General features: G+C 36.0%; 1 protein-coding gene across 1 annotated transcript; it reads left to right on the forward strand.

The window, feature by feature from the left end:
- On the forward strand, positions 1-27838 carry PSMA6 (proteasome 20S subunit alpha 6). Its single transcript, XM_074213377.1, has 7 exons — positions 1-169; positions 6704-6798; positions 8517-8598; positions 19737-19892; positions 20613-20791; positions 26597-26691; positions 27631-27838. The coding sequence occupies exons 1-7, from the start codon at positions 94-96 to the stop codon at positions 27686-27688; spliced, it is 741 nt and encodes a 246-aa protein (XP_074069478.1). The 5' UTR covers positions 1-93; the 3' UTR covers positions 27689-27838.
- The last annotated feature ends 24 nt before the right edge of the window (positions 27839-27862 follow it).

The following is a 27862-nucleotide window of genomic DNA, read 5'->3' on the forward strand; positions in this document are numbered from 1 at the left end:
CGGAAGTACTTTCGGAGACTTCCGGGTGTCCCCAGGCCGCGGTGGAGGGTGCGGCGGGGCTAGTGAGATAGAAGCTCGAGAAAGTGCATCAAGATGTCCCGCGGCTCCAGTGCTGGCTTTGATCGGCACATTACTATTTTCTCCCCAGAGGGTCGCCTGTACCAAGTCGGTAAGTGCGCTGCTCCCTGCAGCCCCCGTGGCGGAACTGCTCTGTCACGATGGGGCCTGGAGGCGAGGCCAGCCCTGCACTGGAGGCGCGCCCAGGCTTCGGTAGGCCCGGGCGCGAGGAGGGCTTTCACAAGATTCTGAGGTAGGAACTTGGAAAGTTGATCCCGACTTCTTTCCTTGTTCTCTCATTCGAGCGGTGGGTCCGGAATGGGGCGGGGGAGAAGAGCAGGGTCTCGACTGCTTTAGAAACATGGCCCTCAGAGAGAGCCGTCTTGGGCCCCGGAAGGTAAGAAGGACGGGGAGGAAACAAGAGGATGCATGCGAGGCGGAGCGCCCCGGAGCGCCCGTGACCCGGGCAGGTCCTCCGGCCGAGCCCCACCTGTGCGGTGAAGCGGCCCCACCTGGCCCGGTGCCGGGAACTGCCCCACGGCGTGGAACCACGAAGCAGCTCTTATTGTCGCCGCTCACTTCCTCCCTCCCTTTACTCCCAGACTGTTTTTGTTTCACATAAATGCAGGTCTTATCTCCGAGCTGGGAGTGTGCTCCCCAATATTTGTATAAGCATCTCACGTTATTTCACATTATCTTGTTTTATAGTAACCGTATTAATATACATCTTAGCTCCCTTAATAGACTGTGAAGTCTTGAATGACTACCCTCCTAACATTTTCTTGAATGTGTGTGCTCATTAAATGATTCTTGAATTCAAGTTGAATTGTTTCTTTCAAAAATATAATTGAAGGGTGCCTAGGTGGTTCAGGGGACAGAGCACCTGCTCTGGAGTCAGGAGTACCTGAGTTCAAATCCGACCTCTGACACTTAATAATTACCTTAACCCCATTGCCTTGCAAAAAAAAACTAAATAAAAAAAATCTAATTGATACTTCTTTCCTTTCCTCTCCTTTGACCCACTCCTACACTTGGAGCTTTTCTTTCAAGGTCCTTGAAAGTATCCTAGAGAAAGACCTGTACTCCTACTCTTTTTGTTTCAATAAATTCACTTTCCTCACCTCCATCTTCCCCTATAATTTTCCAACACTTCCATTAACTATGAATTGTTCAATTGAGTTGGCAGATAAATCTAGTTACTGTCTAGTTTCTGAAATATCATTTTGGTAAAAAAAAAAAAAGATAAACACCCTGTTCATTCAGTATTAATACTGACTCCTAATGGTATAGAAGTTTGTATTATATTCTTATTTTTATTACTTTATAAAGTAAACTCTTTATTTGGTTATGATGGGGAAGGCTTGATTTCAGTTTTAGACCAGGGTAATTTAGAAACTGCTAGATTTAGAGCTGGAAGGCTCTAGTCCAGTTGTTAAGCTTTTTTTTTTTGTATTATGGACCCCCTTGGCAATCTGGTGAGGCCCACCCCTTCTTTTTTATTTATTTTGTTTTGTTTTGTTTTTGCAAGGCAATGGGGTTTAGTGGCTTGCCAAGGCCACACAGCTAGGTAATTATTAAGTGTCTGAGGTCGGATTTGAACTCAGGTGCTCCTGAGGTACACCTAGCTGCCCCCATCCCCCACCCCTTCTTAGAATTAATTTTTTTTTAATTCACAAAATGAAATACATAGAATTACAAAGGAAACATTATGTTGAAATATAGTTATCAGAATTAAAAAACAACATGGAGCCCCCATATATAGTCTAACCCTTTATTTTACAGAGTGGAGGGAGAATTGAGTAACTTGTCTTAAGCTATATGGCTATTAACTGATTGGACATGTGTAAGTTTGAGGACTAAAATAACATGCATTTGGGGTGAGAAAAAAAATCACTATCAGTTATAGCAAAAAAAATTGTTTTTAACTAAGACTTATCAGCTTGAGTTACATTTTTCAAATACTTTTTCCTTACCTTTCCCAATGTAAATGATTACAATTCCTAAAAATTATTCTTTTAATGATGATCTCCATTAATTGGTAAAACACTGGAGAATTTTCATTTCACAGAACAAAAGGAAGATAATTGGTTTATAGGCTTACATTCTAATTTTCCATTTCTGAGTCTGTATAATTTTTACATCTTGTACTTTCTTTTGCTTTGAATTTTCAATCTGGTTTGCACACAAGAAGAATCATATTTACATTGTTCTTTGCTAGTGTATGCCATTTTTAAGATCCAACTTTGAAGCATCGTCTATTTAATACAGTTCTATGTGATTGAGGTAGCATAAATTCAGCATTTATTAGGTTCTTATTACACTGTCCTAGATACTATATTAGATGAGAGAGATTAAGACACAGAGCATGTCCTTCAAGGCCTTCACATTTTAATAGGTGGATTCGCAAATAATTATCCAGAATGATAAGAATTTCATTGACCAGCTTGAAAGGCCTGCAGGAATATATAAGTAGAAAAAATAGAAAGTTCTTTGTCAAGGTAAATTTGTTCTGGATTATTTTACTGATTTTATCCAATCATTCAGAATCTTGGTAGAAAAAAAGAAAATGAAAGTAGTTACAGCAGTATGATCATCTTGTCCTTCACTGAAAGATCATAGAAATAACTTTCCATTTCTATACCACTCATTCTTTTTTTTTTTTTAAGTTTTTACAAGGCAGTGGGGTTAAGCGACTTGCCCAAGATCACACAGCTAGGCAATTATTTATGTGTCTAAGACCTGATTTGAACTCAGGTCCTCCTGACTCCACTGTGCCACCTAGCTGCCCCCTATACCACTCATTCTTCAACCCCCAGCTCTAAGATCATCTCTTATAACAAAATACAACATCCTTTTTTGTCCCCCTTTCTTAAATCTAATTCTGTCTTTTCCTTTTGGGGGGGGGGGGGAGGGAATGGGAAGCAGCCAATCATGGTTAAGTAACTTGCCCAGAATCACTCAGCTAGTATCTGAGGTCAAATCTGAACTCAGGTCTTCCTGACTTGAGGACCAGTGCTCCATGTACAGTGAATAGAATACTGGCACTGGCCTTGACGTCAGGAGGGTGGAGTTTGAATGCAACCTCAGACATGTGACACTTTCTAGCTGTGTGACCTTGGGCACATCACTTAACCATGATTGCTCGAATCCAGGAACAGATCCAATTGACCTGATTCGTAGTTGGCCACTGGATTCAGATGTATCTGGAAAAGAAAGGCTGGTGACTTAACACAGCATTCCCCCCCCCCCCCAATACAATTCATGTGCTTGCAGCATCTCAGTCTTTTTCTTCAAGAACAAAAGACAAACAACATCATCATTTTCAATTCCATCTAATTCTGATCTTTATGTCTTTGGTCCCACATTAGTAGTCTTATCACTCCATCTCTTACCAGCCAGTGCAGCCTGTCCTCTTAGAAATCTTGTTTGGTGTGGCAATTCATGATATTCCTTTCACTTCTCTCAGTTCTCTTTTTCTTTTGCCTGGATATGCAAGTTTGGGAGAAGTAACCCATTGAGACAGGAAGGAAAGAGAGGATGTATAAGAATATTAAAGAGAGTTTGAAATTCACCTTAATTGCTCTTGGTCTAATAGGAAGCAAAGTCACTACCTGACAGCACAAGAATTGAGAATTTAATTGAAGGCTTGAGAAGGGAAGTTTGGAACAACAGTGTGGAGAGTATTATAGTGAAAAAGTAAAGAAGAAAAGAACCACAGTGAGGGACAAGTTCAAGTTAGAGGACAAATATGTAGGACAGTTGCTTAAGGCAATTCAGGAATAAAAATGGAGGCGGTACAGATCTGAGTCACCTATGATGAAGGGATAGATAGGACTCAGAATGATTGGGGTAAATGATTGCAAAAAATTTCCAGGGTTTATATAAGGGCATTTTTAAAATGACTGGCAAAAACTGCATAGAGGGGGAAATAAGGCTTTCAATCAGAGTTGATAGATTGGGAATACATAGAGAAATAAAGTGGCACTCACTAGGACAAAGAACAGGTAGGAAAGAAGTGAAGAGTAAAATGTGAAGACAAGAGATTGTGATGAGTGAAAATTTCAGAATTAAAAAATTTTGAAGGTGCAGCAATTTCAAAAGAATGATGAGGTAGGTCTAAGGTTTGACTATCTTCAGTGAATAAAAGAGAATAATAATTGAGGAATTCAAGGCATTTGTCAGGTTAACCCATATGGAGCATGAGAAGGGAAGGAATAGAGTGGAGAGCAAGATTGAGCCATATGTCAAGATCATTGGAGAAATATGGGAGAATGATGGTGTAGGCTGGTGCAATGGATAGAGCACCAGCCCTAGAGTCAGGAGGACCAGAGTTCAAATTCAGCCTCAGACACTTATTACCTAGCTGTGTGACTTTGGGCAAGTCACTTAACTCCATTGCCTTGCAAAAAAAACAAAAGAATGATGTTGTATAAACATGAATGTGACAAGAATTTGTTTTGTCTTCTTAGAATTTGGGAATGCTTTTAAATGATGTAGTTGATTGAGGTCTCTTAAAAATCAGTCATTTGAGGTAATTTTTTCCAAATAAATGTTTTATGACAAGCAGAAGTTTTCAAAAACATTCCTTTAACTTTAGAGTTGCCTGTTGTCATTGTAGTAGGGGCTCAATTCAGATAGCTAGATTGAGATAGAGTAGAGTGCTAAGTTTGGAGTAAAGAAGACTCATCTTCCTGAATTCAAATCCAACCTTATCAGATACTTAATATTTGTGTAACCCATGGTAAAGTTACAGTAAATGACTTGGAGAAGGAAATGACACAAAAACCTCAAATGTACTGAAACAATGCCACAACAGCAAGATACTCAGTACAAATTTGTTCACTAGTTCAAAATTTTGTACAAAATACTGTGTTTTTTTTAAAAGTACAAAGATTATTAAGAGGTAATATCTAAGCACTTTTGAAAGTGATGCACAAAATTGCCATTTCTCTTCATTCTTAATTTTTTCCTCAGTTTTTCAAAATGCAGCTAACTTTTTTTCAGACCAAATAAAAGCCAACAGGAAACAATAAATGCTATTAAATCATTGTTCTTAGAATCTTAATTATATAGAATGTTAGTCAAGTTGGGCTTCCAAGAGACCTAGTACATTACAGCCTTCTCATTCTCATTTATACCACCATCAGAGCACTTCACCCTTTAGTGGAAAGCCATTAGCTCAGACCTGTAAAAAGGAGCTTCAAGGGCGGCCAGGTGGCTCAGTGGATGGAGCACTGGCCCTGGAGTCAGGAGTACCTGAGTTCAAATGTGGCCTCAGACACTTAATAATTACCTAGCTGTGGCCTTGGGCAAGCCACTTAACCCCCGTTTGCCTTGCAAAAAAACCTAAAAAACAAAAAAAAAGTTTCAAAACTGCTCAAACAGTCATTACTAATAAAGGGAGTGCAGGTTTATGAATAAATGGATAAATTCAGGAAGAATAGAGGTATGGATCTTAGACATATTCAAATCAATGGAAGAAAGTTCCATTTTTTTTCCCCCGTGTATAGAAAGAAAAGGTGAGTTGAAGTTAGCTAAATTACCTACCTTTCTGGATATCAGTTCCTTCAGCTCTAAATTTCTAATTCAGTCACTTCTGAGGTCTCTTCTAATTATGAGGTTCTATTATATTTGTAATTAACTATACTTTTTGCTAATTTTGACTAGCAGGGTAGAAGATAGAAAATAGTGGTAACTGTGATGGAAAGAAAAAGGAAAATCTTTTTTTCATTGTTTTGTTTGGAATTTAGATATATGACTGGACATTCTGCGTGTTCTGGTATAAGGCATTTTACATTTTTAAACTACAGCACTTAACTATATCTTTACTAAGGACCTATCATGTTCAAAGTACAGTGCTAAACATTCGGTCCTGCCCTCATGGGTTTACATTCTGATATAATGTGCACAAAAGAGAATGTGGTAAATACATAAGAAGTACAAAATGCTGTGATGGTTTGGGGGAGAGAGAAAATACTTCAGCTGAAGTGTCAATAAGACTTTAGAGTGGAGATGATATTTGAGCTAGGTCTTGAATGGAGTAGGTATGGAACATTGTCCAGTGAAGGGTATTAAAAAATGTGTATAACTTCAAAGGGGAATAGTGTGAAATACAACTGAAAATGTATGTTGGAGCTTGATTGAGCAATGAGAAATTTTTCAAGGCTTTTGGGTATTAGAATAAGAGGTCCAAATTTACATATTAGGAAGATTATTCTGGCTTTTACAATTTGATTTTTAGAACATATTGGAAGTAAAATGATATAGGGAACTTAGTTAAGAGATAAAGACCTATGAGACCAATATAAGTATAAGTTAAATTATACAGGCCTTTAAGGTTTCAAAATACTTTCCTCCCAATATCCTTGGTGTATGGTTCATAATGCCCAGATTTTTAATCTTAGCTGAAGGCATCTTCAAGATTAATTTATTACTTCATTTTACAGAAGGGAAACTGATGCCCAGAAATCAAAAATTACTTTTCTAAAGTAAAACAATTAGTGGGAAAATTGGGATTAGGATTCAGGTTTCTCCCAGTCACATGTTCTTTCAATATATCCCTGTTATAAAATACAAGACAGTTGAAGATTAGAAGATGAAGTGACTTTGAAACTAAGATGAATTTTCTGATCATTTTTGTTTTTAGAATATGCTTTTAAAGCTATTAACCAGGGTGGCCTTACATCAGTAGCTGTCCGAGGAAAAGACTGTGCGGTAATTGTTACACAAAAGAAAGTACCGGTAAGTACTATTCATTTGATTATTTCGGTATTTTAGTATGTAAGTATTCACCATGATTTTATGTGTGACCATGTTAACAGAATGCCTACTTTAGCCATATTTTTCTATAGGGTTCTAATTGATCAGTAAAAAAATTTACACCACAGTGGAATATATTCCAATGAATTTGTGATCTTTTGAATGTGAGTATTCCCTCTGACCCTTCCCTAATAGTACAGATTTCAGCCTTTTTGTATCTATCTATCTATCCCTGTTTGACTCTTGATCATGTAATCCTAGTTCACCCAAGGGTTCCTCCCAATATACAGGAGAATCTTCCTCAAGTTCTCTAGAAATTGAAATGATACCAATGGAACATATAGGTTGTATCTTATTCTTGTTATATGACCAGCCCATTTCTTTTTTTCTTTCTTTTTTTTTAAGAATGTTCAAAAGATGGACCTTTGTTTCAGAAAGTTATTAGAATAATTTCAATTTTCTAAAGACAATCTAGCTTGCTCCCAACCTCCTGTTAAGTTCTGGCCCCCATATTATTCATTTGCCACCCATATACACACATGCATTCTCTGTCTCTGTCTGTCTCCCCCCCCCCCCCAATTTGGACAATAGATATTCTTCCTCCCCTTAGTTTTTAATGTAAACTTTACAGAGCACTTTATCATTTATTTGAGTCTTACAATTTTGATACAACAGAGATCTTGCTTACCATTGTGGAAACAAACTCAGAGAGATAAAGTGACTTGCCCAGGGTCACGGAGCTAGTACATGTCAAAGGTAGAATTTGTATTCACTTCTTCCTGATTCCTAGTACATCTCTTCAATTCTTTAGATATCTTTTCCATATCTAGCACCATGCTAATTTTTTTTTTCATCAAAGAAGCTTGACATCTTATTTTCTTGGAGTTTAGAATCTCTGCAAAGAAATTGATTATGACAAAGTTCAAGCTTTCTAGATATTAAAACATGAAAGTTTAATGAAGCTGTCCTGTTTCTTGAGGGTGTGTTTGTGTCTTTATATTCTCTTTTGCTAATAATAAATGGAGAAAATCCATTTTCATTTTATCAACAGATTTAGAATGCAAATTTCTAGTATCAAAGTCTATCAAATGCTTGGATTTTGAATACAGTAAAACCAGTAATAGGTAGTATTTATGTAATGCTTTACAATATGCAAAATGTTTTACAAATAACTCATATTTTCCTCACAACAGTCCTGGTAGGTAAATGACATTATCTACCTTTTACAGATGACCAAACTGAGTTTAAGACAGGTTAAGTTAACTTGCCCAGGATCTAGCTTTGAGGCTAGATTTGAACTTGGGTCCTTCTCTGTCTAGCTACCCCATCCTCTATTTAAACAATAGTTAAAATATGAAGCACATAATGAATAATTCTGTCATTAATTTGGAAGATTGTTATTAAATTAATTTGTGATTAATCTTTATGTGAAGAAGTAATTTTTTCTCTTAATTATGAAACTAATTACTAATTACAGGTCATTATTAACTTGCAATTTATTCTAAATCTTCTAATCTGTTTGAAACAAACTTTTTTCCCATAACCATAGTTTATTGAGTATATGCAAAACAACAATGCTAGCCATGAAAAATACACACGATTTTTACATACTGAAGGAATTTACAATGTAGTATATACTAATAGTCTTTAATTTTGTAATTTTAAAATAATTATAGCTTTTATTTTTTTTATTGCCTTAGGACAAGTTATTGGATTCAAGCACAGTGACTCACTTATTCAGAATAACTGAGAACATTGGCTGTGTGATGACAGGAATGACAGGTATTTTTGCTCGACTTAGATAAAACTTAAACTATTTCTTATTTTGAATTTAAAAAACAAGCAACTCTCATATTATGCTGGACAAATGTCAATGATACCACAGTATATGCAAACTTTAAAACGTTAACTCATGTAGAACATTGTCTACTATAAAGTTTTCAAGTTGATAACCACCTTTTAGATTGTTCATGTTGTATCTGACTTTTTTGTAGTTGTGTTTTAGAAGATTTAGTCTTTTGTATCTACTTCTGTGAATCTTCTGCATTTTCTGTTGAGTGAAATAAAGACTTTGTTTTTGTTACCTTTTGTTATTTTAAATGCTTATATTTAGGAGTTGACATTTTCTGGAGGAAACTTGAAGAAGCAGGGACATAAGAAAAAAGAGAGAGAAAATAAAACTTTGTATTTTTTTTTTAGGTTTTTTTGCAAGGCAATGGGGTTAAGTGGTTTGCCCAAGGCCACACAGCCGGGTAATTATTAAGTGTCTGAGTCTGAATTTGAACTCAGGTACTCCTGACTCCAGTGCTTTATCCACTGCACCACGTAGTCACCCCTTGTTGTATTATTTTGTTGGTAGAGGGGATCATATAAACTTGAATCCATATAGTAATTAGACTTGTTACAACAAAAAGGGATCCTGCTGTAATAACTTGGTTAAAAATAATTTGTATTCTCTATATCCTTTATTTCAACTGATATTTTATTTTTCCAATTACATGTTATGAAAGTTTTTCAACATTCATCCACATGCATAAACATAATTTTAAGTTACAAAATTTCCTTCCTCTCTCCCTTCCCACCCCCCTCCCCTGTTGAATATCATATTCGTACATTTGTGTTTAACATATTTACAGATTGTCATTTTCTGTATGAAGAATTGGGATTAAGGGAAAAGAAAAGAGATAGGAAAGAAAAAACTAGGGTTTTTTATTTTGTGGTTTTGTTTTGTTTTGTTTTTCTTCCTCTGGTTGTGAATGGCAGGTCTCCTAGGGTTGTCCTAGCTCTGTGAACTGCTGAGAGAAACTCAGATTGATCAAGATTGATCAAATCAAAGGGGTGGCTAGGTGGCGTAGTGGATCAAGCACCGGCCCTGGAGTCAGGAGTACCTGGGTTCAAATCTGGTCTCAGACACTTAATAATTACCTGGCTGTGTGGCCTTGAGCAATCCACTTAACCCTGTTTGCCTTACAAAAAAAAAAATTAAAAAAAATTGATCAAATCACTCAGCATCAGTTTCTTAATTCATTCCATGTTTTTCTAGAATCCGACTATTCATGATTTCTTATAGAACGATAATATTCCATAACATTCATGTACCATAACTTGTTCAGCTGTTCCCTTGAAGGGCATCGCCCAATTTCCAATTCTTTGCCACTATAAAAAGAACTGCTATGAATATCTTGGAACGTGTGAGACTTTTCCTATTTTTATGATTTCTTTTGGATAATGTATTGATGTTGCTGGGTCAAATGGTATATCAGTTTTATTGCTCTTGGGCATAGTTCCATATTGCTCTCCAGACTGGTCCAGTCTTCCCACAACCTCTCCAACATTGATCGTTTTCCCTTTTTGTCATCTTAGCCAATCTTTTAGGTGTGAGGTAAAACCTTATATTTGTTTTAATGTGCATTTCTCTATTCAGTAATAATTTGGAGCATTTTTTCATATGTTTATTTAATTTCTTCATTTAAAAGCTGTCTGTTAATATCTTTTGATCATTTAACAGTTGGGGAATAACTTGTAACCTTATAAATTTGATGCAGTTCTCTATATGTTTTAGAAATGAGACCTTTCAGGGGCATCTAGGGGGTGCAGTGGATAGAGCACCAGCCCTTGTAGTCAGGAGGACCTGAGTTCAAATCTGGCCTCAGATATTTACTATATTACTCTATGTATAAGATGTACCCTCTTTTGGAAAATTTGGTATCTAAAAACTGGGAGTGTCTTATTCAGTGGTTATAGATTTTTTTTTTAACTTGCAATTCCTGGTTTTTCACACTTGGTGTCTTTGCTCTCCTCATTTCACATTTGTTCCCGGTATACTAGGCTACATTTTGCCACATTCTGCCCAGAAATGGCTGAGAAAAGATTTTCATACAGTACTGAATTCAAGTGAAATATGATCCAGTTTGTAAAAGTGAATGGAAATCATGGGACTGAACATCAGTTTGGTCTTCCTCCAACTGAGAAAACAATCGCTATGGGACTAAGAAACCCTACTGAAAATGCCACTGCAGAAGAAGACTATGAGAGACCAGTCTGCAGAGGGATTTGAAGAGATGGAATGAAGAGCAAAGGGCAATGGAATTCCTGTGTCCACAAAGATGGTTCAGCATGAGGCAAAAAAGAATTGCTGATGGGGGCGGCTAGGTGGCTCAGTGAATAGAACACTGGGCCTTGGAGTCAGGAGTACCTGAGTTCATATCTGGCCTCATACACTTAATAATTACCTAGCTGTGTGGCCTTAGTCAAGCCACTTTAACCCCATTGCCTTGCAAAAAACCTAAAACAAAAAAAAAGAATTGTTGATGAAAAGGAAGTTACTGATTTCAAAGGAGGACACAATTGGTGCTTCAGGTTCATGAAATGGAATGAACTAAGCATGTGTACATGCACCAGACTTGCCCAAAAGATGCCTGAAAGTTATGAGCAGAAGGTCCTTGAATCTCATAATGAATAAAGCTTCAGTTCAGTAACTTTTTGTAATACAATTTTTTTCAAATAAACTTTTTTTAGGTTTTTGCAAGGCAGGGTTAAGTGGCTTGCCCAAGGCCACACAGCTAGGTATCTGAGACTGGATTTGAACCCAGGTACTCCTGACTCCAGGGCCCATGCTTTATCCATTGCACCACCTAGCTGCCCCACAATTTTTTTCAAATTTGGGGTCCCAAAATTAAGGTGTGTCTTATACATGGGGAAATATGGTAATAATTGCCTAGCTTTGTGACCTTGAGCAAGTCATTTAACCCCATTGCCTTGCAAAAACCAAAAAAAAAGTCTTTATCAGAATCCCTAGCTGTGAAAATTGTTTCCCAGCTTTCTGTTTTCATTCTAATTTTGACTGCATTGTTTTATTAGTGCAAAAACTTTTTAATTTAATATAGTTTAAATCATCCATTTTGCAATTTATAATAGTACTATGTTTCTTGCTTAATCATAAATTTCTCCATAAGATCTATACCCATTGCTTGCACTTTACATAAAAGTGTATTCTTCCAACTTCCAGGAACCAAGATGGCAAAGTTAGCAGTAAATCACTGTAACTGCCATATTCACATCTGTATAACCATAAAATAGCATCCCTAAACAAATCCTGAAATAGTAGAACCAGCAAAAATACTATATTGGAAATGTTAGCTTTAGCAATAAGAGAAGAAAAAGAAATTGAAGGAATTAGAATTGAGAATGAAAAAACAAAACTCACTCTTTGAAGATGATAGGATGGTATATCTAGAGAACCCTAAAAAATCATCTAAAAAACTACTGGAAACAATTAACAACTTTAACAAAGTCACAGGATGTAAAATAAATCCACATAAATCCTCAGCATTTCTAATTATTACAAGATACAGCAGCAAGAGATAGAGAAAAATCCTATTTAAAATCATTTCAGACAACATAAAATACTTGGGAGTCTTCCTGGCAAGGCAGACTCATAAACTCTTTGAATACAACCATAAAACTCTTTTCACACAAATAAAATAAGATTTAAATAACTGGGCAGATATCAACTGCTCATGGATAGACTTGAGTTCATATAATAAAAATGACAATTCTATCTAAATTAAACTGCTTATTTAGTGCCATACCACTTAAACTTTGAAAAAAATTACTTAGTGAGCTAGAAAAAAATAGTAAATATATTCATATGGATAAACAAAAAGTCAAGATTATCAAAGGAATTAATGAGGAAATGTAAAAGAACGCGGCTCAGCCATACCAGATCTAAAATTATAAAGCATCAGTTAACAAAACTGTCTGGGGGACTGGCTAAGAAATAGAGTGAATCAGTGGAATAGATTAGGTGCAAAGGCAACAGTAGGAAATGATTATAGTAATCTACTGCTTGAGAAACCCAAAGAGTTCGGCTTCTGAGATAAGAACTCACTCTTCGATAAAACTGCTGGGAAAACTGGAAGATGGTATGGCTGAAACTAGGATTAGACCAACATCTTATACCCTATATCAAGGTAAGATCAAAATGGTGCAGGATTTAGACATAAAAAATGATATAAGCAAATTAGAGAACATAGAACAGTTTACCTGTCAGATATATGGAAAAGGGAGCAGTTTATGACCAAAGAAGAGATAAAAGCGCATTATAAAAAAAAAACCTGGATGTTTTTGATTACATTAAATAAAAAAATTTTTGCACAAAGCCTCTCTAACCAAGATCAAAAGGAATTTAGCAAATTGGGAAACAATTTTTAAAACTAGGGTGTCTGATAAAGGACTCATTTCTAAGATACATAGAGAATGGAGTCAAATTTATTTTAAAAAAACAAGTCATTCCCCAAATGACAAGTGTTCACAGTATATGCAAAGGCAATTCTTGGATGAGGAAACTAAAATTCTATAGTCATGAAAAATTGCTCTAAATATTTTTTTATACATTTTTAAAATTTTTTATTTAAGACAGTGGGGTTAAGTGACTTGCCCAAGGTCACACAGTGTCTGAATCTGGTTTTGAACTCAGGTCCTCCTGACTCTTTCCATTGTACCACCTAGCTGTTCCTCTAGATCATTATTGATTAGAGAGATGCAAATTAAGTCTTTTAGCCCAAGAAACTTGGAAGATTGTTAAGAAAGGTTTGTTTCACTAGAGAAAAGGGGAAGATAATCCAACACAAAAGCAAATTCCACCTCAGCAAACCAGTTGGAGAACCTGAACCCCATTGTGGTGGGGCAGGCAAATGCCAACACCTGGACCTACCAGGTCCCTCAGTATACCCAGTTGGAACAGGCAGATTTCAATTGCCAGAACAGCCACATGTTTCATTGTAGCTAGGGAAATACAGAGAAGCCCACTAAACCTCAGCATCTACCAGCACTACCAGCAGTAGTACCCCCCCCAACTCAGCTTCAGATAAGTTGCCAGATGCCTATGATATCTGGAGCACCATTCACCCCCCCCAACCCCTTCTGCACAACATCTGACATTAGGATCACCAGGGGACCTCAGGGCAATATCAGTGGAGCAATGCCTGTAGTGCCTGCAGTCCTTCTCACAAGAAACCTAAGAGAGTTCCCCTTCCATCCTGGAAGCAGGGCTCGCATTTACTCATTTCTTGGAGGGCAGGGAGTATTTAGTGGCTTGCCCAGGGCCGTTGTTCTGTTCACTGTGCCACCTAGCTGCTCCAGAATTCAAATTTAAAAGAAAGGAAAAAGATCGAAAAAGAAGAGAAAAAACAGAAAAAAGGAATCTGATCATAAAAAGTTGTTATGGTGACAGGGAAGATCAAGACACAAATTCAGAATAGGATAACAATGTAAAAAAAAAAAATCTATGAGCAAAACCCCAAAGAAAAATAAGAAGTGACCTCAGACCCAGAAGGAACTTACAGAAGAACTCAAAAAGGAGTTAAAAATCATAAAAGAGACTTAGACAAAAAATTGGTGAAAGAAGGGGTGGCTAGGTGGTGTAGTGGATAAAGCACCAGCCTTGGAGTCAGGAGTACCTGGGTTCAAATCTGGTCTCAGACATTTAATAATTACCTAGCTGTGTGGCCTTGGGCAAGCCATTTAACCCCACTTGCCTTGCAAAAACCTAAAAAAAAAAATTGGTGAAAGAAATACAAGAAAGTGATGCAAGAGAATTATGGAAAAAGAATCAGTAATTTAGGAAAAGAACAACTACTTAAAAAAATAGAATTAGCCAAATGGAAAAAGAAGAACAAATACTAACTGGGAAAAATGCCCCTCTTCAAAATTAAGAGTTGGGCAAATGGAAGGTAATGATACCATGAGACAGCAAGAATCAATCAAATTCAAAGGAATGAAAAAAAAAAGAAAATGTAAAATACCTCATTGGAAAATTGATACAAAAGAGACAATGTCAGACTCTTGGGACTACCTGAAAGTGAAAATCAAAAGGAGGAATTGTACTACAAGATATATCTTTCAAGAAATTATCAAAGAAAACTTCCTTGATGTCTAGGAACCACAGGTCAAAATAGGCATTGAAACAATCTATTAAGCACCTCTGAAAGAAGGTCCCAAAATAAAAATGCCAAGGAATTTTATAGTTAAGTTTCAGAACCATCAGGTCAAGGAAAAATAATGGAAGTGGACAGAAAAAAAAATTGGGGATCTACCATCAGGATTACACAGGAGGTAGCAACTGCAGCATTAGAGCATCAGAAGTATGGCTATTCCAGATGGCATAGGAGTTAGAACTACAAGCAGGAATCACCTATCCAGTGAAATTAAACATAAAATTTCAAGGGGGGGGGGGTGGTTATTCAACAAAATAGAAGGATTTTTGTGCTCTCATAGGGAATTGAACCAAAAATTCTATCTCCAAGACAAGATGCAAGAGTCCTATAAAGGGAAAAGAAAACATAAGTCAAACTGTTTGCATCCTAGTAATTCTTAAAATTGTACAGGTTAGGAAGAATATATAAAGAGGGTGCAGATTATAAGGTAATTTTGAGGGAATGACCAAAAGAAAGGAATGAGAAAGATGAAATCGAAGTGCAGAAGGAAGGGAGAGGCAGAATGTGGTGAATCTTTTCACATGAAGAGGCAAAAGATGGTAGGGTGGGCAGTGTTCATTGTCTACTTTCAACAGTATTGGCTTAAAGAGAGAATAGTAGAAATCTATCTTATCCAACAGAAAACTAGGAGGGGAAGAGATTTTAAGTAAAAGGGAACAGAAGGAGGACTGACAGAAGTGAGGGCAGATGTGGGGAGGTGGTATACGAAGGAAGCAAAACACAATTGAGCAAGAAAGAGTAAAAGGAAAGAGAAAAGAGAAACAGGAGAAAAAAATAGGATGGAGGGAAGTACACAGTTAGTAATCATAACAGTGAATATAAATGACATGAACTCTCCCATAAAATGGAAGTGGATAGTAGAGAGGAGGGGACAGCCACAGCCAGGTGGTACAGTGGATAGAGCACCAGCCCTGGATTTAGGAGGACCTGAGTTCAAATGCCACCTCAGACACTTAATTATCTAGTTGTGTGATCTTGGGCAAGTCACTCTTAACCCATTGCTTTAAATAAATAAAACTAAAAAAAAAAATGAGATGGTAGAGGAGAGCAAAAGCCAGAATTTGACAATATATTGCTTATAAGAAACACATGTGAACTAAAGAGATGCACACATAGTAAAGGGAAGGTATTGGAGCAGAATCTGTTTCAGCTGAAGTAAAAAAAAAGCAGGGATGGATGAAACAAAAGTGAAAATAGACCTAATTAAAAGAGATGGAAAGGAAACTACATCTTGCTAAAAATTATAAATAACGAAGTAATAGTAAATGAATAGTAATGAAATAAAACACTGAGCGCATGTAGCAAATTCTTAAAGGAGAAGTTAAGTGAATTACAGGTTCATGACCTAATGAGATAGAGAACATTACATAATGTAAAATAGATAATTAAACAACCTTTACAACAAGTATCTCTGATAAAGGCCTCATTTCTCAAATCTCTTAGAGAACTGAGTCAAATTTATAAGAATACAAGCCGTTCCCCAATTGATAAATTGTCAAAGAATATGAATAGGCATTTATCAAAGCGCTATGTAAAGGTGTATGAAGAAATACTCTAAAATCACTTGTGATTAGAGAAGTGCAAATTAAAACAACTCTGAGGTAACCACCTTGTGCCTATCAGATTGCCCAAGATGACAAAGACAAAAATGATAAATTTTGGAGATGTTGAAAATAAGAGTACTAATGCAGTTGGTGGAATTGTGAACTGATTCAACTATTCTGGAGAGTACTTTGGAACTGTGCCCAAAAGGCTGTAAAATTGCATAAACTCTTTCATCTAACAATATCACTACTACATCTGTATCCCAAAGAGATCATAAAGAAGGGAAGAGGGCCTATATATACAAAAAAATTTTATAGCAGCCTTTTGGTGTGGCAAAATCTTGGAAATTGAGGGCATGTCCATCAATTGGGATATATGAATGAATTGGAATACTTTTTATTGTGCAGTAAAAGATGTACAGGCAGATTTTAGAAAAACCTGGTAAAACTTGTACAAACTGATGCAAAATGAAAGGAGCAGTACAAGGAAAATATTACATGGAGTTTCATTGTATGATGATCAGCTATGAATGATTCAACTCTTCTCAGCAAAACAGTGATCCAAGACAAATAAATACAAAAAACTCACAAAGGAAAATGCTGTCCACAAACAGATTGAAGCATACTTTTTATTTTATTCTTTTACGTAATTTTTTTCCTTTTGATCTTTTTTTCTTTCACACCTGTGACTAATATGGAAGTATGTTTTACCTGTTTCAAATTGCCTACTATTTTAGGAAGAGGAGAGGTAGAGAGAAAAATTTGGAAGTCAAAATTTTGTAAAAGTAAATGCTAAAAATTGTCTTCATGTGTAATTGTGGGGAAAAAGTAAATGCAGTTTTTTATTTTATTTTTTTAAAGATTTTATTTATTTGGGGGGGTGGCTTGGTGCTGCAGTGGATAGAGCACCGGCCCTGGAGTCAGGAGTACCTGAGTTCAAATCCAGTCTCAGACACTTAATAATTACCTAGCTGTGTGGCCTTGGGCAAGCCACTTAACCCCATTTGCCTTGCAAAACCCTAAAAAAAAAATTTTATTTATTTTGGATTTTATAGTTTTTCCCCCTAATCTTGCTTCCCTCCTCCCCCCACCCCCCAGATAGCAATTTGCCAGTCTTTACATTGTTTCCATGGTATACATTGATCCAAATTAAATGTGATGAGAGAGAAATCATATCCTTAAGGAAGAAACATAAAGTATAAGAGATAGCAAGATCAAGCAATAAGATATCAGTTTTTTTTTCCCTAAATTAAAGGTAAATGGTGTTTGGTCTTTGTTCAAACTCTCTGGATACAGATGGTATTCTCCATCACAGACAGCCCCAAATTGTCCCTGATTGTTGCACTGATGGAATGAGCAAGTCCATCAAGGTTGATCATCACCCCCATGTTGCTGTTAGGGTGTACAATGTGCTTCTGGTTCATCTCATCTTGCTCAGCATCAGTTCATGCAAATCCCTCCAGGTTTCCCTGGATTACTATCCCTCCTGGTTTCTAACAGAACACTAGTTTGCTAATCCATTCCCCAATTGAAGGACATTTACTTGATTTCCAGTTCTTTGCCACCATAAACAGGGCTGTTATGAATATTTTTGTACAAGTGATGTTTTTACCCTTTTTCATCATCTCTTCAAGGTATAAACCCAGGAGTGGTATTGCTTGGATCAAAGGGTGTGCACATTTTTGTTGCCTAAGGGCATAGTTCCAAATTGCTGTCCAGAAAGGTTGGATGAGTTCACAGCTCCACCAATAGTGATAAATACAGTTTTTTAAAAAGTATGTTGTTCTTTGGAAATTTTAGCCATTTTATTATTGGAGGGTACATTTATGTGAATATAACTCCATTGAATTTTGGATTGTATTAAAATATTTTAGGCTAAACTGAGGTTTTCTATAGATTATATTCTGGAAGAAGTGGTAAAACAAAAAATCAGCAATAAGATTTCTTCTCACTCTCCTTTTCTGATATGTATCTATATGCATTTGTATTAGAGGATTAGAAATTGTTTTGGGGGTAGTAAAGTAGATCAATACCTTTTGGAAGTAAGGGATGATCTTCCTTGACTCACAAATGGTTTTTGTTACCTGCTATTTGGTATACACAAGGAACTTTTCATAGTATAACTTGAGTGTTATCCCTTGCAACTTATCCATTTTATATATATCATAATATATGGTATAAAATATTACCAATCCTCATTTCTCTTAGAATGCTTTCTAGTTTACCCAGGAGTTGTTATGAAGTAGTTAATTCTTTCCTAAGTCAAATGCTATCTTCTTAATTGTTCCCTTTCCAAATCTGCCACCTTTTTCTTGGAATTCTGCTCCCTTTTAAGAGTGTGAGTGTGTGTGTGTGTGTTCCTATCCAGAAAGGTTGTGTTTATATGTTACTATAAGAATAGCAATCATGTGAAATGGATATGTATATTATTCTCATGCAGAGGAGGAAACTGAAACTCACAGAGAGAGGATCAGTATCATGCCTTTGGTCATATGGCAACTCAGTCTTTTCTGAGGCATCAGGTTCATTCCTGTAAAATGGGGCAACTAGACTAGATCATGTTGGTGAGAAATTTGTCAAGTGAGGCAGGTGGGAACCTAGGGCCTGAAGGTGTTGAACAGCAGAGACAGAGTAGTCAAATTTCAGGCCAGCAGGATTTTCTTCCTGAGTCTGGTTAAACTTCTGCTAGAAGGCTTTTTCCAAGCTGCTGACCTTGTTAGAAGAAAAGATTTGATAACCTCTGAAACTCTAAGTACTGTCTGCCTCTGCTTCTGGCATTAGTCTGGGTTTGGCTACAATTCTAGATTCATCACCAGCTAAAATGTGATTCCTGCTCTCCACGGTCCCAGGACCACACTTTGAGAGTTTTTTTGTTTTTTTTTAAGATTTTTTTTGCAAGGCAAATGGGGTTAAGTGGCTTGCCCAAGGCCACACAGCTAGGTCATCATTAAGTGTCTGAGACCGGATTTGAACCCAGGTACTCCTGACTCCAGGGCAGGTGCTTTATCACTGCCACATAGCCGCCCCCACACTTTGAGAGTTTTGTTCAGATTCCTTTGGTGTCTCCAGTGTTATGTCCCTGAATGGGTACTACACTGTGAATCTTAGCCATAGATAGCAGTCTGCTCCTGGATCCCTTCCTGCTCATTCTTTAGGACCTGGGGACAATCAGGGATTTGTGAGTATGTGGGGCAAGATACAGAACAGATCGCTGGTTTTTGCAGGGGAGGCCTGGATGTTGGTCTGGTATACTAAATATTCACTCCTTAAGTTAAATAATGAGCATCTAGAGTCTCATATATCTTTATTTTGTTTGTATATCATTTGGCTTTGAATATTACTTATGTTTACCACTGTGATCTTTTTGTTTTGCTGTCAGCTGATAGCAGGTCCCAGGTGCAAAGAGCTCGCTATGAGGCTGCAAATTGGAAATACAAATATGGCTATGAGATTCCTGTAGATATGTTGTGTAAAAGGATTGCAGATATTTCTCAGGTCTACACACAGAATGCTGAAATGAGACCCCTTGGCTGTTGTAAGTATGTTAAGGAATTTTGAGCTATTCTTCTATCTTGACACCAAAGAATTTATTTGTATTTCTGATGTTTGGGACACTTGTCATCTTTTTTTTTCTTTAGGTTTTGCTAGGCAGTGGGGTTAAGTGGCTTGCCCTAGGCCACACAGCTAGGTAATTATTTAGTGTTTGAGGCCAGATTTGAACTCAGGTACTCAGAGGAAGAGACTATGGTTTTATTTTGATTATTTTTTAATCCTGCCTAGCATTTGTAACGTTTTCAAAATCTATTGCTATCCCCATATGTTTTGTGTGTATACTTGTAAGATTTGTGGTCCTTAGCTATTATGTAAAAGAAGTGTCTAAAGGGCAGGACAAAAGTAAATTGGAAATGAGTGGGAAAAGACAATGATGAGGCTGTTAATGACCCTGGGCTAGGAGGGTTGGGTATGGGGGAGGGGACTCACAAATATTTTATAGCTCTAATAGAGTCATATTATGAAGATATTCTGGGGTTTTATCCTATTATTAGCCAATTTAAATCTCTTGAACAGGTCCATTTTACTTAAAAACTTAATCAATATAAAAGCACAGAACCAACAATATATGAAACTAGAAAAACCACAAAACAAATAAAATTAAGGTTAAGTCATTTTTCACTTGCAAGAAACAGTGTATATAACACAATACTCCTTTAGGAAAAAACAGCTGCATATTTGATGCAGATCTTTCCCTTTCTAGGTATGATATTGATCGGTATTGATGAAGAACAAGGCCCTCAAGTATACAAATGCGACCCTGCAGGCTACTACTGTGGATTTAAGGCCACTGCAGCTGGAGTCAAACAAACTGAGTCAACCAGTTTTCTTGAAAAGAAAGTGAAGAAAAAATTTGACTGGACATTTGAACAGACAGTAGAGGTGAATTTATAAAAACTCAGTTTTTTTTTCTTTAAAAATTTTTTAAAAGTTTTTAAACTTAACAAAAACTATAATTCACATTTTAGAGAGCTCTATGATTTGCAAGGCATTTTCCTCACAATACTACTATTAGGTAGGTAGGCAAAATATTTCACTTAGAATTTGAACCCTCTGTTTCCTCACTTCAAATCTAATGCTTTTTTTTCCAGGATACCTTTCGTGAATTTATTGCCTGAAAAATGATTTGGGTTTTTTTGGCAATGTCTGTGGAAGCTTAGTAATAGAATTAATCTTGTGATATTTAGATATTTCTATTATCATACTTGCAGTTACATAAAGACCAAAGAGAAAATCCCAAAGGGTGATGGAAGGAACAGGTGAGATCGTTGAATTGTCTGTAGTTGTATATATTAATCATGTTGAACAGTTCATAGGTGGTCTAAAGAGAAAGAAAGACAATAATTTTGCTCTTATACTACAGTATATTGAAAAATTTTTTGAAAGAAAGTTTTATTTTTTCAATTAACAAAAATTTGCTTTCCCTCCCATTTACCTTTTCCTATCCCTCCCCTCCAATTGGGAATGAGTAGGGTGGAAAAGCTAGACCATTATAACAAGAGTAAATATTGAAATGAACAAATTTCTGACTTGTCATGCCCCAAAATAAATAAGCCTCATTCTGCACCCTTAATTTGTCACTTCTCTGTCAAGAGGTAGTATTATGATTATTTATCCTTTCTCTGGAATCACGATTAATCATTGCATTTTTCACAGTCTTGAACCTATCATAGTTATGTCTACACAGTGTTATTTTTATATATTCTCCAGGTGCTATTCATGTTACTCTGAATCATGTTTTCCTAGATTTCTCTGAAACTATCCCATTTCTTATAGCACAATAATAGTCCTTTATATTCATGTGCCATAGTTTATTTAGTGATTCCCCAATGGTTGCAGACTTAATTGTTTTCCAGTTTTGATCTACATTTTCTCTTTCTTAAATCTCTCCCATCCACTGTGCCTGTCTTCTCCCCTGTCTTGGCCCTAAGCTCTCCTTTTTGTGTTTTTAAATACCTGCTCTCCTGGACCTCCTTCTTTTTGTTGCTCAGTGTTTTTGACTCTGTTTTCATCAAGATCATGACTGATAAGTATAGGTGTTCATAAACACTTTGTCCTGGGTCCTTTTCTGTCTATACTATGTCATCAGTTTCCATATTTTTATTCAACTTTTAACTGGATGTGCCATAGGTGTCTCAAACTCAAAATGCACAAAAAGGAACTCCTCTTCATTTCTTCCTAACTTCCTTATTAATTGTCCCAGTCACTCAGGCTGAAAACCTAGGCATTATCTATAACTCCAGTGTTTGACCCACATAGCATACAGATACTTGCCATTCCTATGTTCAGAATTTTTTTATGTTTTTTTTTTTGTTTTTTGTTTTTTTTTTTTTAGATTTCTGCAAAGCAAATGGGGTTAAGTGGCTTGCCCAAGGCCACACAGCTAGCTAATATTAAGTGTCTAAGACCCAGAATTTTTTTATGTACCTAATTCTTTTTACAGGCCCTTGACATCTCATATCGCAGTAATCCTGTTGTTTTTTTTGTTTGTTTGTTTGTTTCCCCATTTCAGAGCATGTAAAGTGAGATTTTGTAACTCATTTCAAGCAAAGTTCTGGGGAGACAGAATTGGACACATACACACACACACACACACACACACACACACACACACACAGAGCATTCTTTTTTATTTAACTTTTCTTCGTGGGGCAGCTAGACTGGTCCTGAAGTGAGGACGACCTAAGTCTAAATCCATCTTCAGACACGTCTTATTTCTCCATGTATAAGATGTACCTTAATTGGGGGGCCCAAAATTTGAAAAAAAATGACATAAAATTATTGAACTCAAGTTTTATTCATCATAAAATTAATACAATTCCTCATCACTGTCAAAACTCCCATCCATTAGCTCATCCTCATCTGTTTTTGATGACTAATCCCTGTCTTAGGAGAGGTTCTGACTCCTCTCCTGCCTGGGCTCTGGTCTATAATTGACTACACCTGGGCAAGTCTGGTGCATGATTAGTCCAATCCATTTCATGAACCTGAAGCACTAATAATGTCCTCCTTTGAAATCAGTAACTTCTTTTTCATCAGCAATTCTTTGCTTCATGTTAAACCATCTTTGTGGACATAGGAATTCCACTGGCCCTTTGCTCTTCAATCCAACTAACTCATGGTGTTTTCAGTAGGGTTTCTTCTTCCCATAGGCAGTCTCTAATTGTTTTCTCAGTTGGAGGAGGACCAAACTGATGTTCAGTCCCATGATTTCCGTTCACTTTTACAAACTGGATCACATTTCACTTGAATTCAGCACTGTATGAAAATCTTTTGAGTCATTTCTGGGCAAAACATGGCAAAATGTAACCTAGTCTACTGGGAACAAATACAAAACAAAAATGCAAGTTTAAAAAAATCTACATCCACTGTATAATACACTCCCAGTTTTTAGATACCAAATTTTTTTTGAAAGAGGGTGCATCTTATGCATGGGGAAATACAATACTAGCTTGGGCAAGTCACTTGACCCAGATTACCTCCCATCAAAGGCTATCTCCAAGTTGTCCTGTTTCATATCTGAACACTGGACCTGGATTGCTCTGGAGCAGAAAATGAGGCAGGTAACTTTGCACAGCATCCCCTCAAATTCAGTTCATGTATATGTCATGGCATCACCTTCCTGATGTCATGGTCTTCTTTGAGAACGAAGGACAAGCAACAAGAACATTTTGTTATATAGTGGAAGATGTTGTCTAACCCTGATTTCTGTCAGATGTCTGTCCAGTTTTCATAGAAATTTTCATTGAATTGTGAATCTGCTGCAAATGGGATCTTTGGTTTTATCCACTGCTGAGTGTTATTTATTTCTCTGTGCTTAAGCTGTTTCACTGATTATACTCTCTGTAGTAATAGTTTGAAATATGGTATTCAGCTTCCTGTCCAATAAAAAAAAATTTCCTTTATCCTCTTTTCCTCCATCTTGTATCACCAACCTGCACTACCACATCCCAAAGTCCTTTCAGTTTCCAGACTTTACTTTTACTGTAAAACAAGACACCACCATCCTTCTAGTCACTCAGACTAACATCTATTTTTCTTCTCCTTTTCACTCCATTTTTCATTGGTCTCTTTGTCTCACAGTCTCACATCTCAACCCTAGAGTTGGCTGACAGCTGTCAGTGATTTTCTTAAAGGTTTTTTCTTTGTGTCTGTGTGTGTGTGTGTGTGTGTGTGTGTGTGTGTGTGTGTGTGTGTGTGTGTGTTTCCCACAGGATTGTTAGCCCCCAGCTCTTCCTTCCTCCCCTGACATACCCTCTTGCCCCCAGTCTCCATGATCAAATATAAAATAATTTTTGACTTAGCATTTATATTCACAATATGTTCTTCCTTCTGTTCATTTTTTTTACCATATCTCTACAATCCAGCAACATTGTCCTGCTTGCTATTTTTTCTACCTTTCTTGAAGGCTCATCTAGGTTTTCCTCCCAATTCCCACAATTGAATAGTTTGCTTTTTAAAAAAGATCTTATTTATTTTGAGTTTTACAGTTTTTTCCCTAATCTTACCCCCCCCCAGAAGGCAATTTGTCAGTCTTTACATTGTTTCCATGGTATACATTGATCCACATTGAATGTGATGAGAATCATGTCCTTAAAGAAGAAACATAAAGTTTAAGAGATAACAAGTTCAGACAACTTATATTATATTATATTATATTATATTATATTATATTATATTATATTATATTATATATCATTATATATCATATCATATCATATCATATCATATCATATCATATCATATCATATATCAGTTTTTATTCCTAAATTAAAGGTAATAGTCCTCAGTCTTTGTTCAAACTCCACAGTTCTTTCTCTGGGTACAGATGGTATTCTCCAATGCAGACAGCCCCAAATTGTCCCTGATTGTTACACTGGTGGAATGAGTGAATCCATCAAGGTTGATCATCACCCCCATGTTGCTGTTAGAGGGTATACAGTGTTTTTCTGGTTCTGCTCATCTCACTCAGCATCAGTTCATGCAAATCCCTCCAGGATTCCCTGATCAATAGTTTTCTTATGAGACAGAAGTTGTATAACACCAATAATTGAACTGAAAGGGAACTAAGCTCCAAAATAGAATCACAAAATGGAGTCAGTGTGGTTCACTCATTTTTCAGTGTTAACCATTTCCTGATTTTTTTTTTTTGCTTATATAAGAAATGCTACATATTGTCATGATAATATTGATTTCAGTAAAACATTCTAGGGGCTTTAAAGGAGAATTTAGTTCTTCACTACCTTTTTGAAATTTGTTATTATTTATCATCAGATTAAAATGAAAAGTTATTCTTATAATCTTACAATGCCTATTTTTAGCATTATTATTAGCATCTGATATTTACCATTTTTGTAGCAAATGGACCTATATGAAATCCAGTGTGCCATGTATGATATTAATAAATTGCAGAAGAAATATTAAATGTAAATATGATAGTGATGTTTGGAAAGAAAAGGTAGTATTATCTCAGTTTAAGGTATTATGATAAGAGGAATCCCTAACTTTTGTTCCTAAGAGGAAAAAATGAAAAGATCAAAAGTCAAAGAACAGGATTTGAGTTTCTGCACCAGTATTATTTGCTAGATGTGCTTATATTATAAATGTGAACAATTATTACTTTTTTACTTTTATTCCCCATTTGGATATTTCTTTGTTCTTTAAGGATTTTCAAATGTTTTTTGATAATATTTTGTTAATATTTTTTCTTCTCTTTGCAAATATGTTTTTAGAAACTAATATTTATGATAATTGAAAGCAATTTGTAGAGATGGCTAGGTGGTGCAGTGGATAGAGCGCTGGCCCTGGAGTCAGGAATACTTGAGTTCAAATCTGGACTCAGACACTTCATAATTACCTAGCTGTGTGGCCTTGGGCCAGCCACTTAACCGCATTTTGCCTTGCAAAAACCTTTTTAAAAAAAAAGAAAGAAAGCAATGTGTTGGTACTATAGATCACCATACCATTTTGGGAGGGTGGTATGTAATTACTTTTGAGATAGAGGTAGCTTTAAAACACATCAAAAATACAAATCAACTTTGTGGAGACCTACGTGTCTGTTGGTTTGAGTATATGAGCTCTATTAGTACTTTTACTCCCTTGGTTATTCTTTGTTATGTTAAAACAGCTTTTTTGAGTTCAGTTAGTAAGAATTTAGCTCTATCAGGAATGGATTTTTTTTCATTAGAGACAGATTTGTGATTTGAGACTCACCTTTGAGATCTATATAAAATAGTTAATCAATGGTAAAAAGCCAAAGAATTTTGGAAGGAAGTATATGGTGCAGTGAAAGGAGCCCAGACTTAATAGTCAGTTGAGTTGTGACTCAATGGATTTGGTGTGAAGTAAGGGAAAGGGTTTCCCAGATTGCCCCTCCCTTTTTCCCTCTCCTTTCCCCTTTCTGCTTCTGATTCAGAGCTTGGGACTGGGGTCCAAATGTAGTTGTTTTATTTTGTTTGTCTTGTTAAGTAATAATTAAGCATTGTAACAACCAGATTTGCCTGACATTGACAAAATAATAAAGAAAAAGGAGGGGAGAGTTGTTCAAAAGCTTAACTCTGTTCTTGGACAAAAGACTTAATCCTACTTGTTTATTTCAAGATCATTATAGAAATCAAATCTGATGTCAAAGTTATGAACTATTAAAAACTATATATTCTTATATATATATGATATTTTTTCTTTCAGACAGCAATAACATGCCTGTCTACTGTTCTATCCATTGATTTCAAGCCTTCAGAATTAGAAGTCGGCGTAGTTACAGTTGAAAACCCTAAATTCAGGTGAGTTATATTTTCAGTCATGTTCATTTATTTAAAAGTGGGTGCGAATGGTCATCTTTTTCTAATGTTGGATGAAACTACAATGGGAACTGCTTCTTGGTCAGTTAATTATTTAATTAGTTTAGTTACCCAGTTAATTACTAGACCAGAAAATTTCAGGAGGAAGATTCTTTGAATTTTTAATTTCTTCAGCATTTGAAAAAAAAAGCCAAACCTACTTGATGACTTTTAGTGGAAAATAGATTGCTATTTTTCTTTTCACTTTTAAACAGTTGTGTATAGAGCACATTTTTAAAAAAAATAATTTGAATTTTGAATTCAGAATCATAACTAAAGGAAAGTAATGATCAATAATCATAATTTCATGATTCAAAGTATTGTTCTGAGGTACCTAAATTGAAAATATCATTATTTTCTGGAACCAAGTATAAGATGTTTCATTTTCCTATGTTTATCTAAAAAAATGCACTGCCTCAGTTTCGGCTTTTTTCCTAAAGGTATTTTTAAATCCATTTTGAGATTTTACCAACTTAATTTCATTCCCAGCAGAATTCAGTCTCATTACAAGATACTTCATCACTTGAGGCCCCTTGAGTACATTAACCTACTAATACTCTTTGTGCACTTTGAACTCTAAATGAAGAGGGTAACCATTTGAAAAAATTCTTAAATTCTCATATCAAAACTCCTCAAGCAAGAAAACACTTCTTTTTCCTTTCAAAGATTTTTAGTTTTCATCTCATTTTTTCAGGGACTTTAGACCTTGTAACTAGTTTTCCTTTTAATTTTTTTTGGCTACTTTAGATCTTGCTATAAAGTGAAGTTGTGTTTCAGCTTTTCTAAATTTTTTTGTTTTAGAAACAGACTTTTGGAAAATACATTAGATTAATTGATGGATATTTTTGTCCAATGCATAATTCTTTCCCCTTTGCCTTCTAGGATTCTGACAGAATCGGAGATTGATACACACCTTGTTGCTCTAGCTGAAAGGGATTAACACCATTAGTCTCCCTAATCAACTGTATGCTGACCAGGATATTTGGTAAAAACCAACACATACATCAATGACTCTGATTTGACAAAAGACCCATATCCCCCTAAAGTGGACCTGGCTCTGTATAAATAAAATGGATGTTTTAGAAAATAAGTGTCTTTTTTTTTCTTTTTTTTA

The sequence above is a fragment of the Macrotis lagotis genome, chromosome 1 (assembly GCF_037893015.1).
Source record: "Macrotis lagotis isolate mMagLag1 chromosome 1, bilby.v1.9.chrom.fasta, whole genome shotgun sequence".
Taxonomy (NCBI): Eukaryota; Metazoa; Chordata; class Mammalia; order Peramelemorphia; family Peramelidae; genus Macrotis; species Macrotis lagotis.